The sequence below is a fragment of the Cyprinodon variegatus genome, unplaced genomic scaffold (genome assembly GCF_000732505.1).
Source record: "Cyprinodon variegatus isolate N-32 unplaced genomic scaffold, C_variegatus-1.0 Scaffold920, whole genome shotgun sequence".
Classification (NCBI taxonomy): Eukaryota; Metazoa; Chordata; class Actinopteri; order Cyprinodontiformes; family Cyprinodontidae; genus Cyprinodon; species Cyprinodon variegatus.
This window is the reverse complement of record NW_015151373.1, coordinates 286,995-304,286: the sequence shown is the minus strand read 5'-3', so window position 1 is coordinate 304,286 and position 17,292 is coordinate 286,995. Positions and strand designations below refer to the sequence as shown.

General features: G+C 38.3%; 1 protein-coding gene across 6 annotated transcripts in view; it reads left to right on the top strand.

Annotated features, from left to right (window-relative positions):
• Nucleotides 1-17,292, top strand: part of LOC107099930 (transforming acidic coiled-coil-containing protein 2-like) — a 71,346-nt gene that overhangs the window by 11,870 nt on the left and 42,184 nt on the right. For 2 of the 6 annotated variants that reach the window (XM_015398249.1, XM_015398248.1), the window contains exons 1-2: nt 11,405-12,092; nt 16,659-17,255. In XM_015398249.1, coding sequence (XP_015253735.1) covers nt 11,572-12,092; nt 16,659-17,255 — 1,118 coding nt within the window. In that variant the 5' untranslated portion in view covers nt 11,405-11,571. Of the gene's footprint in view, nt 1-134; nt 371-2,925; nt 3,034-11,404; nt 12,093-16,658; nt 17,256-17,292 lie in introns of those variants that run through there. The other 4 variants (XM_015398252.1, XM_015398253.1, XM_015398250.1 and 1 more) reach the window with 4 other exon arrangements.

Sequence of the window (17,292 nt, the reverse complement as noted above, 5' to 3'; positions counted from 1 at the left end):
ACATGGGCGGAGCTTTTTCATTTGTTGCTCCTGAGAATTAATCTCTGGTTGTTTTCGTGGTTTTCCTCCAACATGCTCACGCTTGTTCGACTACATACTGAGCTTGCTAACACGATCTCTTCACTGTCCGACAGACTGATGCAGAGAGTCTTAGCGGGAGGGAGAACCAGGCACTGCTGACCGAAGCCTCCACCTGCCGACCCAGCCTTCTGTCTCAATCAGTCCTCCCAGAGGTCCCAGTCATCACTGGAGTGGAGGAAGACAGAGGAGCTGTGAGCGAGGAGGACAAGGAGGAGCTGGAGTTTCCTCATGATCTGCTCCCCAGTTTGGATTTCAGCAGTGAACTGAACATCTGGGAGTCCTCACTGGGGTATGTAGAAATGTCCTCTAGGTTACAGCTGTTATTTTCACCTAAGAGGAAATTACAGTTATTATAGATCTTAAACTAACAAAAATGTCCAATTAAACCTACTTTAACACACTTATTTCTTTATGGGCAAAAAATATATCCCATATCAATGAGATCAGGTTTTACTGGGAAGAAAAATCTAGACTCGTTTTTTTAAATTAAGTTAGGTATTTTGTTTTTGTGTCTGTTCGGATTTTCAGGGGAGAAATAATTAAACAAACTTATTCCTCTGATAAAATGAAATGAGTTAAAAAACAAGCATTACTTTATCACCTATAAGGTTGAATATTACTCTGTTTCAGATAACATTTGGTCCCACTCCAAATAAGTGTAAAATATACTCTACAGCCAGTGCCAGATTTTTTTCAGAGTTAATTTTACTCGTTGTTGTAAAAATAAAAAAAGACCTCTCAGAGAATGACGGGCAATTGATACCATGCAGAGTAAAAGTGACAGCGCATGTCTGTCAAATTTTACACAGATTATTAACTCCAACACATGAGCTGATTTACACTCGGTATAGTTGTAAATACTCCACCTAGAGTTAAATAGGTTAACTCTGAATTTTCAACACCTTTTATTCTGTGAAACAAGGCTTTGCAGGGCTTTAAACCTTGTTCTAAGTTCCTTTGTGATCTCATGGATGTATTGTTTATTTACTCTTGGTGCAATTTTGAAAATGTTGAAGGTTAAATTGTGTTGTGTGTTTTCCTTTATTCGCACATAATTGCTCAGGCCATTGTTGGCTGACGTCTCAGCACCCAAACATGGCTTTGTAACCGTAGTACACCATAGTGATTATTGTTGGTGACTTTATTCCCCATTTTGAATTTCTATAGATATACATCTTTCCCCTACTTCATGTTGTCAGACAGCTCCTGTAGGAAGATCTGGATTAGCTTGTAATCTTTTTCAGGCCAGTATGCTGTTAAGAAAGGGCTGTTTTGTTATTCAATGGGGAATGAGTGTGTTTTTATAGAGACAGGTTGATTTGCATATTTTTTCCCGAACCACATAAAATCATAGTTTTCTTTTTGTGTTTATTCCAGCTGCACTTGTTTAAAGTAAAATAAAGAAAGGACTGAATATAAGACTTTATTATGAAAAAACTAAATTGAAAAATCCCATAGCTTGTCTGTTTGTGAATTCTGACCTGATAAACTGCAGCACATCTGAGACGATCAGGTTCTAGATGGAAATCAGAAGATCTGGAGGATTTGCTATTATGGTACTATGCCTATACAGAAATAAAAACATATAAAAAGAAGGCAACATGTTCACAAATATAGGTTGTTCTTTACTTTACACTAATTAAATGAGATACAATCTGCCAGAATAATGGCTGCAACCTGCAACTTTCACCGCATTTATATGCATGGCTTGGATATCGGATATTGAACTCTGAAAACTCAGATGACTTTCCAACTTCTGTGAGTGTCTTCATATATCTGACTCAGCAACTTGGAAAAATCTTATTTCCTAGTATTAGAGGACACCACTAGTTTAACATAATGTATATTATGTAATAGTAGTTAGTATCTACACAAGATAAAAGTACTGATTAGGTGATATCTCCAAAAGTAGCTGCAAAAACTTCCAAAACAGGACTAAATCAAGCAAATCTTTGTTTTTTTCTATCAGGTTTATCTATTGTCCTGGATAGATATAAATATTAATACATAAATATACTATAGCTGTTAGGGTCGGCTGTCAGTACTTGGTAAAAACGCGCTTTATGCAGATACTGTTTAATTTTTTAAGTGCTTTCATTATGGTATCTGGACAGTTGTTGGTTATTAAGGAAAGAATTAATCAGAAAAATGTTGTTTGACCTGATTGACTGTGAAATGCATAAAAATATGAAGACGTTGTGAGCAAGACTTGGAAATGAGACCTTTTAAGGCCTGTTAAGGCTGGAAATGCTCCATATTAGATCATTCTATTTACCATTATAATATCTGCCTTGTTTAAAGATTGAGCTTCAAATCTGTTTAAATCTGTGAAAACACAAAATAAATTACATCAGTTTGTTTTTTTAAATAAGAAAACGTCCACAGATAGAGACAAACATGAAAATAGCAATACATATATCAGTAAAACCTGATTCGATTTCATTCTGATATTATAGAAACAATTACTCAGAAGAAAGGGTCTATCTTTTAGTTACACTAACTTGTCATTTTGGTCTCATTAGCTGCATGTTTTGTTGCACCCTTTATGTTTACACTTTTACCAAACAGTTGGTGAACTGACAAATGTACAGAGAAACAAAATACTGTTAATACTTTTACTGCTTGAGAAATGTCTATCTAAAAAGAAGCATGTTCAGTGAATTGTGATTGAAATATTTAATTACTGGCGCCAAATATTTACCAACATTTTATTGCTGGATATTAAATGCATTACTTTGTTGACATGGATGCATTGTTAGTAATACGGTAAAGCGTCGTTATTCAGTTGACATTAAATTTAGCTCCATAACTATCTGTGTGTGTCTCCATGTTATTTGTCAGCAGAGCTCATTCTAGCTCTGAAGGGAGAAAATGTGAACAGGTGAACCCCCTGCTGGTGGGCCTGCAGCATAACATGGATGTCGGTGGATCACTGCTGGTTTTAGATGGAAGGTACCACATGACTTTGGTCAGCTGTAAATGAGATCATGGAGTTAAAAATCATGCGCTTGGATTTGATTTAATATTTCTAACTCGTGCCTGATCGCCATGATGTTATTGCTGTGGTGCTGCCTGATTTCTGTGTGTAATGATTAAGTTCTTCATGATAAGGTGACTCATCTGCCATTAATTTTTGACTATGTTATGGCTTTGATATTAACTGACAGTCTCAAGCTGCACTACAAATCCTGTAATGCTGTAGTGGATAAATAAACAATTCAAACGGTAAAGAATATAATCCAGTTTTTTTTTTCTTACTCACTGGAGACTTATTAGTGTGAAAGATGAAGACATTTGCTTTGTTCTTTTTCCAGGCGTGGCAGAAATCATTTTCGCTCCTGTCTGCTGGAAACGCTAGAGTTTATTTACTGCTCCACCCTTTAGTACAAAGTGCCAAGAGAATTAGATGCAGGCTTGAATGACAGGTTTGTTAGTGAGCAGCATACTGAAGGAGAGGATGTGTTTGCAAGGTACAAGGATTGCAACCAGATGAAAGGAATAATAATTATCTTGTTTTGATGCAGACAGGGATTTTTGCATTTATAGGACTCCATCTTAAACTTAGTGCAAATTAAAGGCAAAGAAATGCCTTGGCTTCTGTGGATATGCATAAGGCGACTTGTTTTAAGAGCCGTTTTTATGGTTCCCAATGTTTTTATGTATAGAAATGAATATCAGATCAGTTGTTTTTAGTATCATGTTAAAAAAATTAAAGGAATATGTACATATTTAAATGTACCAGACATTTCAGAAAGATGAAACCCAAGCACAAAAAAAGAAAAGAAAATAGGCAAATAATTAAGACACAGCCTTGTAATTCTTGTTCTTCTAATTAAAAGTGATCCAGTGACTTGGGTAGGACATCTGCCTGACACAAAAGACCCTTACCTTTAAGATGTGATCTTTGAAGTCACTTCAAAAATAAAACTGTTGCTGAGTTCTCTTGAGAGCTTTAACAAGAAGATCACTCATTCAAAGTTAGATGATTAAGGCAATATTGATTGGATTTACTTATTTCAATTACACCATGACTTGAATTATGTGGTACATTTAGGACAAGTTCTTTAGGGTATTTAAACGGTTTACCTCCAGTGTTAGGTTGGCAAAAAGAAAAAGCTTTTTATCTTTTCTGACTAAATCCTTTTCTTCCATTTTTGTTTGTCCCCTGCTTTATGTGCAAAACTTAACACAGGACCTCCTATAGCTTTTTTCTTTAATAATACACTGTAAGACGTTAATTATAGAATTTCCATAAAAGGTGAAGGTAATTTACAGAATTAAAATCAGGACTTTATCCACTCTAAAATAGGAAAACGGATTGATAATTACGATACTTTATATAAAGTTATATTTGAGATATTAAAAGCTAATTTAGGACAATCTCCAGTTTTTTATTTGACAATTTTATCATTTGTTTATGCACTAAACAAAAGTATATGGTAGATCAGATTTAACTATTAAAATCTAATTAATTAGTTGGACAGCCATGTTGCTTTAGTCTGTAGTTTTGTAGATGAGACATACTCTTCCATTTTTGATGATGGATTGAAGCCCTGCCTGACATAGTAAAATGAGGGACATTGTATATCATTCTCAAATAATTGAAGTGAACAAAGTTTGATAATACAATAAAAACACTTCACCATAAGCAACTTGAGAGTTTTTATGATGTCTCTTAAAAAACATTCCAATCAGTAATGTATAACACTTTGCAGTATTCCCATGTATTTTAATATTTTGTTACATTTTAGTCAAATAATCCAAGTAGTTTAACTTGGATTTTATTTGATAAAAAGCTTTTAAGTGACTGTTCTCTCGCATAATTGATGTTTTAAAGCATTGTTAGGATCTTATCCTAGGGATTAGTGTAGTTAGCATTACTAAGGATTATCAGCAGGCTCTATGTATTTCCTATTAAACAGATAAAACAATGATATAACAGAAGCTTTGCTTGGACTTCTTAGCATCTGCTTCAGTGACACCCAGTCTTTAAATATGGAGGATTGAACGGAGGGGATTAAATGAATGAATGAATAAATATATATAGAACATAAATAGCTGTCCGTGTACCATGAAAATGAATGAATGTACCATAAAACAAACCAATATTAAGTAATAAAATAGTAATAAAGAAGTCGTCTTACTCAGTGGGCAGACTAATATTGCTAAAGTGTGAAGTCTGTAGCAAGTTCCTCCACACTGGACCGCTGGAGCTATCTTAAGAGTTATTGAAGTTATTTCAGACCAAATTAGTTTATATACTTGGCTGGAGTTGCTTAACTGGTTTGTAGATAAATCAAGTTCAACATGGTTTGATGTTATATCTACATTTTCCAAGGAAAATACAAACCTCAGTGTAAAAAGCAAACTAAGAAGAAATTGCCTGGAATTACTTTGTGAAGTAATTGATACATTAATACAGAGGAAAGTAATTTCAAGTCTATTTGCATTATTGAAAAAAAAACAGTTAATCATTTAATTTTCAATTATTTTAATTGTACATTTCATAATTTAACAATTACATATTTTAGTATTTTATGATATATTTGTACAATTAATTGTTAAATTAGAACTTTAATGATACATTTATTTATTTTGAGTTAAATTTCTGTATTTAATGATTTATTAAAACAACACTGCGTAACTTTTAGCCATTTCAGTGATGGATCTAACTTTCTCAAGTTACATGGGGTAGTTTTTGAGAAAGGCAGTGTGCATCAAGCATCAGTACACGCCAAGTGTTGTATATTGACCTTAAAAAAAAATCCTTTGATGTATCTCAAATCTTCCTAATACTAGAGACAAAACTTAGTGTTGCTTTAAATAGACAAATGGTACATTTCATGTTTTGATTTATTTCATGTTACATTGATATTTATTTCTTAATTCATTTATATAATTTTCTCCTTATAACTTCTACGATTAAGCAACAATCTAAATTAAATGTAGACATGTTTTAACATGAAGAAAAAACTAATTTCTTTCAAGTAGCTTGTTTCTTTCGTGTCCTTCCTCTGGCATTATTCTAAGAAAACAGTTCACTGTTCACTCAGCAACATCAGTCACACAGAAGAGTGTAATTAGTACTTCCTCTTTTAGGGTATTTTAGTTACCGATTAGTTGATCTCTGTTGATATTTGAAAAAAGAAAAGATATTGGTTAAAATTTTATTGTGCCATTCTGCCAGAAGCATGTCTGCATGAATCCACAACAAACACTGGCAACATTTTTACGGTTTAATAGGGGATTTCTGAGTGCAAATGAATGAACACTTTGAAACTATTGATGTTGCATCTTTAGCCTGGGAGGCAATAAGGTTATGTAAGAACTAATTTGATCAAATTAAAGATATTTTGTTGTGTTTCAGCCTGGTAAAAAAAAAAGGCTTGGTTTTTAGGTTTTTCCCAGAAATGACCATCCCAGGCATTTCGAAGGCAACCGGATTTTGTTTTTGCTGCGCATGGACTTGTGCTGTGTTAATAGCAGTGCTAGATGGCATCTTGGAATGAGCAGCTGTCTTTCTGTGTCGTCCTAACTGTGTCACCCTGCCCTCATCTCAGGCCTGATGGCATCCTGCCAGTAATCCCAGATGTCCAGGCTTCACTTCAGCTGGGACCCCTGACACCTTCCCTGACCAAGTTCTCTGACCAGGAACTCCAAATGGCCTTCCAAGAATGCGAAGAACAAATGGTGTCACTGGGAATGCTTGACTCTATAGAGTCTGACAAGACTCAGGATGTTGTAGGGAAGGCAACAGGGGAGGTTATGGTTAATGACTCTGGCAAGTCATTCTCGCCACTTCCAGTCGCAGTCCAGCCAGTGTATGGCAACGGGGGCCATGGAAACGAGAGTACACATGGAAATATTGAGGCAGCCAACAGTCAGATGGATACAGTTGTGTTTAGTTTTAGGGATTACATTCTAGGGACTGAGAATAACACAGAGAACATAGAAACAGAAATGGAAGTAGAAGCAAATCAGTGTCTGAAGAGATGTTCAGAGCTTGAAGTAGGAACGGGGATGAATGAACAGAAAGAATTATTAGTTACAAATAAAGAATCTCCAAAAGACCTGAGAGCCTTGGAGACCTTAAACAAAGATGTTTGTTTAAGTAGCACTACTGAGATAAATACCTCAAGAGATTCTTGCACAGAAATGAAAGAAGTCCCAGGTGGAAAAGTAGAAACGATAGCCTCATCGGAAAAAAATGCAAGTGATGAGATTGATATCAATGTTTGCAATGATGATCCTAACTCAGAATTATTATATTTAGCACCAACAGGAGCACAGAAAGAAACTGACAAGCAAAGTAAGGATAATCAGTCAAAGTCAAATTCAGAGAAGCAGGTTGGACAAAGCAAAGAATTTAAGAAAAAGAAACATAGGAAAAAGAAAAAGACAGAAAAAAGAGCCGAGAGGGAACAGAAAGCAAAAGCACAGGAGTCTGAAATTGAAACACAGACCCTGTCACCATTGGATGTTTGCACTTACACAGATTTAGCAGCAGTTTCTACACCAGTGTCAGAGCTAGACACTACGCCACTGACTTGTGGGGAACAGACTCATTATGAGCAGCAGCTGAGTCCTGGAGGAATGCTGAAGTCCTCCCCTCAAAGTAGTGTAGAAAATCTTAATATCACAGCTTGTTCATCAATCTCTATGCAGGCCCTTTCACAGAAGACCCATCAATCAGATAAGCCTGACAATTTGGATGCTGAAAATTTTATTAATCATAACACAAAATGTGATGAATGTGTAACCAAAGAAGAAAATGTCATCAATACAACACCAGAATCAAATCAAACTGCAGTTACTGGACATACTGATTCCAGTGAAAGAGAGTTGGATGGACAGATGCAGGAAGCTATAGTTACTACAGAAACAAAAATACTCACAGAGGAGGATCAGAGCCTATTCTCCAACAGCAGAACTTGTGTGGGAGACAGTTGCGTGGATAGTGGCCTTGGAAAAGCTTTAATAGTGGTTAATGCGTTGCCACTGACAACACCCACACTGTCAGAAGTGATAGAAAGCAAAAGAGAGGGAGAAAGTGTGAGCTGTGATGTACAGGAGAGGGTGGCTACAGTAGCAGTTGCTGAGAGTGAGGAAGGCACAAGAGAAGGCAAACGGGGAGGAAGAGGAGAGTATCTTGGCTCTGCGGATGTGAACAGAGACAAACTCCTGGAGAGCCCCTGCCAGGTCTCATTAATCTGCTCTCAGGGAAGTCGCACGCTTCAACTCTCAGCCAGAGAGGGGGGGACTGCATGTGAGGAGAGCTGCAGCAGCAAAATGCCCCATAACTTGGCTGAAGCAGAAATTAAAGGACCGGGAGAGGCGTGCATTCGAAGCATTGATGAAGAGATCTCACCAGCTGAAGAGAAGGATGCAGAAAAGACGATGCCAAGCTTAAAATGCTGTACTGATCATTTTGGTTCCGATTTCCAAGCTCCCACTGTTGAACAATTGGGAGTAACGGAGGAAGGGGGAGGAAGAGGAGGAGGAGGAGGAGAGGTGGGAGAGAAAGGAGGGTTTGCTGGGAAGCACAATTTACTCAGCCAGCCAAAAGGCTTTGCTGGAGGGGTGTCATCAGTCAAGAGAGGAGCAAGTCCGCCCAGTGATGTTGCCAAGTCACAGCTGAAGTCACAGTGCTGTGTTGAGCTGATCGGTACCATCCCTGAGGGCTCTGAAGAGAAGCATTTCTATCACAAACAGGATGACGTGACAGTTTTACCTCTTCCCTCTTACCCTGTGCAGCAGAGCAATACAGACGCTGGGAAAAAGACTGGACTAATGCAAGAACTGGTTCCAGAGGAAGCTCTGCCTTTTAGACAACCTATTCAGCCATCACTGGTCATGGAGAATAACCGCGATCATGTCTTCCAACGTGAGCAACAAGCCAATTCTGATCAACAGGTTGGACCTCGTAGCACAGAGGAGAGGACAGCAAAAAGCACAGCCAATAGCCAGAGGGTGAGCAGTAGCCCCAACTTGACTGGAAGTGTTGTCCTTCTGTGTGGCAACCGTGGAGGTAACAACAGAGTTCATTTTGCAGATGATGTTAATCTTAAAAACAGCTCTTCTGATACTGCTAAGGAAATATTGGTTCAAGGTTTGGACTGTGCCTCTCTGCCTCCTTTGACTGTTCATGAAACATTGTACAATCCTGTGACAGAAGCCAGCTACACCTTCCCCAATTTCCTCAGCTTCAAGGATCCAGAAACACCCACACATGTAGCAACAGCTGTGGATGAAGCAGTTATACATTGTTCAAATGTTCAAGAACAACCGGAGGAAGCCAAATTTGGTAAAGGAAATATCAACGAATTTATTGACTTAGATCACTCACGCCATGACCACCATGAAAATGCAGTAGACTCAGAGGAAAATGCTAAGTCAAATGCCACTGGATGCACAAAACAGATTTTGTCCCCAACATTAGTGAAGGAGATTGGTAACCAAGTTTGTCACCTTGAGAATGAATCTAAAAATTCAGGTGAAAGCGACTTATCCTTAAATCAAGATTTTGCTGTAACCCTTAAAGAAAAGGAAGAGAGCCAAAATGCTGCATCTGAGGATTTTACCTGCAAAAATGTAACCCTTCCTGAGGAGCTTTTTGACACCGATACTGCTCCTGTTTCAGAAGCTAAAGCCGACCCCTCAATCTGCACTGAATCAAAGTCTCCTGGAACCATCTCTCAGCCATCCTGCTACTCAGACGTGACCCCTAAAACTGGCCTACTCTTCGCTGATGTCATGGAGTCTACTGGGGTACCTTTGTCTTCAAGTCTTATTCCTAGTCACTTGGAGTTTCTCACTGACTGTGATATCTCTTTTCCAGAGCACACAGATAGTCACTATGCTAATGGGAACACCGCCAGTGTTTCTAGAAAGGTGGCTATGAATAAGGAAGATGAAATTAACATAAGTTCTTTAGAAGATGATCTAAACCACAGTAGCATCAGTTTTAAAACAGATGAAACTCCTCAGGATCTGAAGAATGGAAATAAACTCCCGATGTCTCACGCCAGGAGTTTAGGTTCTTCACAAGTGGAAAATTTGACTCTTGCAAACCAGGGTTCAGCTGCAGATGACGAACTGTCAAAGGAAGGATCTGATAATGCAATTTTGACGTGTCACAAAGAGCCAGACTCTGCTAGCAGTGAAATGTCTGATAGAGATGACATAGTGTGTATAAACTGCCCTACCAATGAGACATATATTAATATTGAAGATAATAGTATGGGAGAGGAAAAGAAGCTAAATGAAAACGTAACAATGAATAATCAAGAGGAAGGAGCAGATACAAGACAGCAGACAGGAAAGACAGACCTAACGCTGCAGCAGCAGAATAATGGTGTTTTTATGGAAACGGGAATTCTGCAGCCCCAGTATAAACACAATGAGCCAAAGACTGAATCAACACCTACAGAAATAGCAAATAAAGAGAAAAGGAATGGGAGCTTTCCATCTAAATGTAAAGATCAATCTTCCTTCTTATCTCCCAGCAAAACCTCTGATGGGTTTTTACCTCCAGAGTTAGAGTTAAGCGCTGAAGCTCTGACTGTTTATGACCAGGATTTGAGCCAAACTGTCCCAGCACTGCCGGAATGCTTTCATATTGACGTTGCACCAGATCCTAGGCCAACTTTTGACCATTTCTCGATGTTGCAAGAAGTAAACATCATTTCTCAAGAACCAGAGCAAATGGAGCAGTGTCTGGGATTCACACATTCCAAAGAAGAGCTGCTTGGGGAACCTGCTGAAGATAAAGAAGAGGCTTGCATTTGGACTCAGACTGTAGCTCAGCAGGAGGGAGATGGCTCTGTTCAGAGTTTGTTTGCATTAGAAAAAAAGGATGAGTTGTTGGATTTGCCAGGAGTCGTGAGGGAAGAGGTGCCATCTGTTTTTCCTGTAGATTCAAATGTAAAGGAAAGTCCTGCAGAAGGAATGGCATCAGTTTACTCAGGGAAAGTAGGTGTTTACTCTCAAATAGATGAGATTGAGCAGAGATTATATCTGAGTAAAGATCCTGGTGTAGAGCTAAATGAGTTGGATCAAAAAATAAAGCCAAACCAGACAACTAACGTGGGCCCACATAGTACATCTGAAATGTTAAAACATACAGCATCTGTCGAGTTTGCTACGAGGAAACTGGAAGCTTTACCTATCCCTCTCTCAGTTTCATCAAACGTCAGCCAAAATGATCATAACAGTCATCTAGATGGGATCCCTAGTGCAAGTGGAGCTGAGGATGTCTCTCCAAATGGATTTAACACAATGCAAGATGTTTTTGGCGAAACAGAAACTTGGAAAGGGGACATCAGTGCTGCCTTAGCTATAGAAAGCAAACAGGGTGAAATTGAGGATACAGAGCTTCAAAGCTGCAGTATCAGCTCTAACACAGATGGAAGCCAAATTGTCCATATAACCAAAAAAAGCTCTAATGTTGAGGAAATCACAAAAGAAGGCGAGGCAGATATATTAGAGAGGATGACTCAGAGGGAGGGACAAGAAGATAACAAAGATGAAGATGAGGGAACACTACTGATTACAATTTTAAATGATAAAGGTGGAATATGCTCCAGTCTCTCTAACAAACGGGTGCCACAAAGCAGCACAGAAATCCACGTTTGTTCCTCAGAAGGGGCTGTGAGTTGTGCCAAGGCAGCAGAAATAGGTGATAATATGATGCATAACACAAGCCTTGATGTCATCATTGATCCTTCAACCACCGCTGCAGCCTCCAATGAGTCAGAGGAACCCTATGATCAGGTGGCATTTTCAGAGCCCCAAGACAGAATGGAAGTAATCCCCCCTACCACGGTTTCTCAGCATGATACAGAATTTCTTGAAAAGACTCCTACCTGCAGCTCTCCTGTTGAGCAAGCTGTGTCAGGGAGTTCTGATCCCATTCAAGGATCCCAGGAACCAGAGAAAATTTGGATACAAGCCTTCGAAGATGCTGCGTCACTTACTGAGAACAAACAAGTGAGCACACAGGATTCCTTCAGGTAAAGACAAGAGCACATTCATACAGTGTATAAAACTGTAATATGCTGATCATTTTAGTGGTCATGGGGAACTAAGTGGTGGATCAGATTTTTTTTTTTTTTGTGGTTAGATTCTCTAAATATTTCTCACAGTACTGTTTCCCCTAAATCACTTTATCACTGTGATTACATAATGTAAGGTGCTATTCAAAAGTTGCATTACTGTGCTCCAGCTGTTGGTAGCTTCAGTGCTATATGGCAGCCTTAAATAAGGACGTATTGTTGAAGTTGGCATCCGATTTACACCTTGTAAATTGGCACCTCACTTAAGTAGTACATTTATAACACTTAATGGAATACTATCTTTTATATGTAAAACCTTTATACTAATGTGAAAGTAAAAAAAGGTTGATGTTAAGGTGTTTTTTTGATTGTCATACAGCTTGCAAATTACCTACATAGGGGAATTACTCCAAATAATGACTTTTAACTTTTGAAAGCCTAAGCCCCACTTCTAAATGAGTGGAGAAAACTTTAGCCACTTTATACCCCAGATGGCATTTTATGGAATTTATCATTAGTTTAGGTTCTGTCCAATTATTTTACTTTTAAACATGACCCATTTAAATTGTTGAAGAAGCCTCATAAATCCAGTTTATTGAAATTTCATGAAAAGAATAAAAAGGTTTCTGAAATGACCATCTGTATTTTATAAAATCTCTTTAATTAAGGAATTTGGGAAGCAGAGAAAAAAGCCTGCTAAGGTCTCTCCAACTGTATAAATAACTTTAAAGACTAGAAATACATCCAGGCCAGCTGGATTTTCTCTTATGTTTATAGCTGTAGAATAATCAAAAGCAATATTGAATGAGTAAGTCCTTTTGTCTCTTTTTTTTAAAGACCTTTCAGATCTCTGAGCCAGGCAGGTATTCAGTTTACTTTTAGTTTTAAAAGGTAACAAAAAAACAACCTCTTACATCATCAGTACTGATGAGATGATGTCTTTTTTTTTTTTTACGCAAACAATTCATTAATTTATCATGCAAAACAAAGCTATTAACTGTTTTACAGAATAGGTGTGTTCAATCAGACATGGCAAATTGTTCATACACATTCTGGAAATGCTCTCAAAAATGTGCCCCAAACGTTTTTAAATGTATCAGGAGATTGTTTGGGTGAGTACAAAATATTTTCAAGATTTAAACGAGACATTATAGAGCACAAGCATTGTGAATGAGATAGGTGGGGAGGCGTCTTCCAATTTGAGTAAGAATGTACAACGTGCCAGCAGTAAGGAAAATGCTATGGAATGTTATCTAGCAGTACTTCAAGTACCCCAAAAAGGGCCACTAGTTGTTTTAGTTGCAGTTTGGTATTAAATACACAAGATAATGTTCTAAATATTTCTTCCCAGAAATCATTCAAGCTAGGACATGAGAAGAAAATATGGTTGAGAGGCCTCCACAAGATTACATCTGATGCACAGTGGACTGACTGCAGGGTACATAGAAGGCAGCTTAGCTTTTGAAATATCAGCCCGCTGTACGACCTTAATTTGGATCCACCGTCGCCATGCATAGAGCGAAGATGGGTTAGCTATTCCTAGAGCAGAAAAGAGGGTTGTGAAAGAAGCCATTTATGTTAAGAGAAAAATCCACCTTAAAAAGAGGGGGTGGTCTCAGCTCTCAAAACCTACAATGCAGCAATCGGTCTCCGCCAGTCACGTGACTTTTGTTGCTAAGACGCCATTTTAGGTGGAAAAGGCGTGGTGTAAACAACCGCAGCATAGCTAAACTAAGGACTAAAGACCTGTTTACATAGCAGCCTGTCCAAGATAAGTCATTACAGTTAACATAAGCCTGAAAACAGGGGCGGATTTAGGAAAATCGGTCTCCACCAGTCACGTGACATTTGTTGCTAAGACGCCATTTTAGGTGGAAAAGGCGTAGTGTACCGCGCCCGAGGTAAACAATTGACGTCACTTGGCGGAGACCGATAGAGTTTGATTCCTTCCCCCTATCATCTCAGCGCTCATCGCCTGGTCAGCCAGGCCAACAATGACCCTAACGACTACCTTTTCAGAGGCATAGGCCAATATCGGGATTTGACAACCAAAAACAACCTCAACGACTCCCCATTACTAAGGGCTGGACCTGTTGTTTTGGTTCAATTTACATGTTTTCTTAGCCAAAACAAGGCTTTGTTGGGCTAATCTATGAAGCTTTGGAACTCATCACTTATCCAGACAGTTTGAATTGAGAAAGTTTCCTTGATGGGAAGTAAAACGTCTACATACTTGGAAAACAAAGTCCAGTGGTTTGTGTTTTTTTTTTTTTTTTTTTTTGGAATGACTATGACCTGGATGACTGAGAATCGTCACCAGCAAATCAAGCATTATGTAATTCAGCTTAGAAAAAAGTTGATGGATTTAATGACAGAACAAATCCATTGTTAGTGTCTCTGTGGTAGATGTGAGGTTTGGCAAGTAAGAAGGGTGAAAGTGACGTACTTGGAGGTAAAATCTGTTTTTAAAAGGTTAAATTCGTCTTTCAGCTTGGCAAATGATGCTATAGTATAGTAGATATTCAAAATGAATTATACAGTTTTGGTGGAAACCCGAATTATCTAATTTTCACTGGAAACTCAAATAGATAGATGGCTTTAAACGATGATTAGCAACAACAGGACTGCAAGAGGAAAAATGCAAAGGCCAAATTGTCTCCTTAATCGAGCCCATATCTTCAGTGAATGTTTAATGACCGGGTTTTTAAAAGATACACTGAAGCATGAAGCAAAGCCAAGCTGTCAACAGCCAGAAGAGAGATATTGCTGTGTGGACAGAACTCCATTGCAACCCAGTCAGGACATGCAGGCTTGTCAAAGTAAAAGGACCAATGCACAAGACGAACGCAATTAAAGTTTGGCAAAGAGAGGCCTCCTTATAAATGTTGAATAATGTATACCTTCAAAAAACCCAAAGGATCTATATGAGGATGTAACAGAATCCAGCTGCTGAAAGAATGAACCCAAAATAAAAAAGTTGGTAAGGTTTGGAAAAGGTATTGAAGTTTAGGCAGAAGAACCATTTTAATAGAATTTAAGGTTGACCACTGTGGTAATAATTGTTTCATTTTCTTGTAGTAAAACTAAATTTTCTTTAAAATAACCTTAAATGTTTTTTATTGATGGTGACCCCAAGATAATTAAATTATGTAAATTTAACTTTAAAGCTAATATTGGTCAAGTGTGGAGCTCATGCTGTTTCATTGATAGGAAAAAGTTCACTCCTACTGATGTTCAGCTTGTAGCCCGAGACACTGCTTAAATTACTTGGCAATGCTAAAGCAAGAGGAAGTGATACATCTGGATTAGAAACGTGAAGCAGGAGGTCATCCACGTAAAGGGCGACCCTATGCACCACACTTAAGGGGTACCCTTGTTATGTGCCACAAAGTAAGTTAAAGGGGCTTAATATTTGATAATATTTGTACCAAAGCAAAGAGCAGGCATTCTCAAAATCCAAGACCAGCTGGCTTAGGTCATCAGAGGCTTGCTCAAGTGAAGAGATTTGTTGGTTGTCCAAAGATATTTTATATTGGTCCAATTTGGCATCAATTATATCAAAAGATGCCTTAAAATTATCCAACAGCTTTTGCCGTCGTTCCTCAAGTAGTGCGGAAAGGGTGTCAAGTGCAAGACCAGGCCCAGGAGCAGTAGTGCTGCTAACCTCCTTGTCCGCAGCTTTCGTTGTTCAGAGGGCATTTTTGGGTCACTTTGTCTGGCATAGTGATTATCAAAGGGTTATGACCCACAGAAGAAACACAGGGCTGAGAGGTATGAGGGCTAGAGAAATGAAAAATAACAATACGTATGGCGCACTATTAGCACATGCCTACTTCATTGTCTTGCCAAACAGAAGTCCCAAGATGTCTTTTATGATACTTATTTATTTTTATAAAAATAATGTATAAAATTTTTTTATCTACTATATTGATATCATTTAATTACCTGTATAGTTTCTAACACACACACAAAAAATGACTGAACATGCATATTTTATTTTATTTTTTTACAAAAGAAACGGTTACTGATAATAGCATAAAGGAACATCATAATAATCATAATATTTGAAATCTGAATTATTCCCTTTTAATATCTTTGCTTCCATGTAGACATTTTTGTTAGCATTTTTGTTTTTAAATAAAACTCAAAGTAACACCATCTTCAGGCCTTGTTTGGTGCAATATTGTGTAGCACAGAGTAACAATGAATGTCAATGAGGATGTAAACACAGAGCTGCACTTTGTATTTGAAAGGAGCTCAGTCATATGACTCTGCCAGTTGAACTCTAATGAAAGTGAAGCAGCCCATTATATTCAAAGGATGACATCAGCTGTGACATGGTCCCTGATCCCCAGGGAGAGAATGAGCCTCTTCTCACTCAGACCACACCTTCAACATTTCTGCATATCCTGCCTCACCAGGGCGGCACAATCCCACTGCAAAACACTTCTGTTATTTGTTGGCATATTTGCTGCTAAATAACAATGCCATTAACCTTTTCTCCTTCCATTGTTCTTTTTCCAGCCCACTCCCATCTCTGGACTCTCCTCAGGTTGATTTTTTAACTCCCAGTGAGGAGATAGCTTCTCCACCGAGATCCGAGGACACAGTCCCACCAGAAGAAGCAGAAGAAAAGGCAGCACTGAGCTCATGTCTGAGTGCTTTGCAGAGGCCAGTAAATCTTCCTCAACCTTTAGAAAAGGTCGTACCTTCTGAACCAACAAAACATACAGCCAATCTGACAACAAAGACTGAGATTCAAGAAGAATCATCTGAAAAACCAAAATCCTTAGAGTCAGAATCATCTCAAAAGCTTTTAAACTCTGATAGGGAACCTGTCGAAGGGGCAGGAGAGCAGACTAATATCTTCATACCTGCTCAAGAGACCAAAGGGACCCCAGAACAAACAAGAGATGAGGTAGAAACAAGAGAAAGAGGACATGTAGAAGATTTACAACGAAACAAGTCAAGAGCCGAGACTGCAATACAAGAAGAGGAGTTAGAAGAGCCAAATGAAAAACCAACAAAGGTCCTTCCTGTAGAGACCTCTGAAGTCCCAGCTGGGGAATCTGAAGTGTCACAAACAGTTCAAGATCCCCCTACAAAGCTTCAGGACAGTGGGTGAGTTATCATTAAGTTGTCATATGTATATATTAGG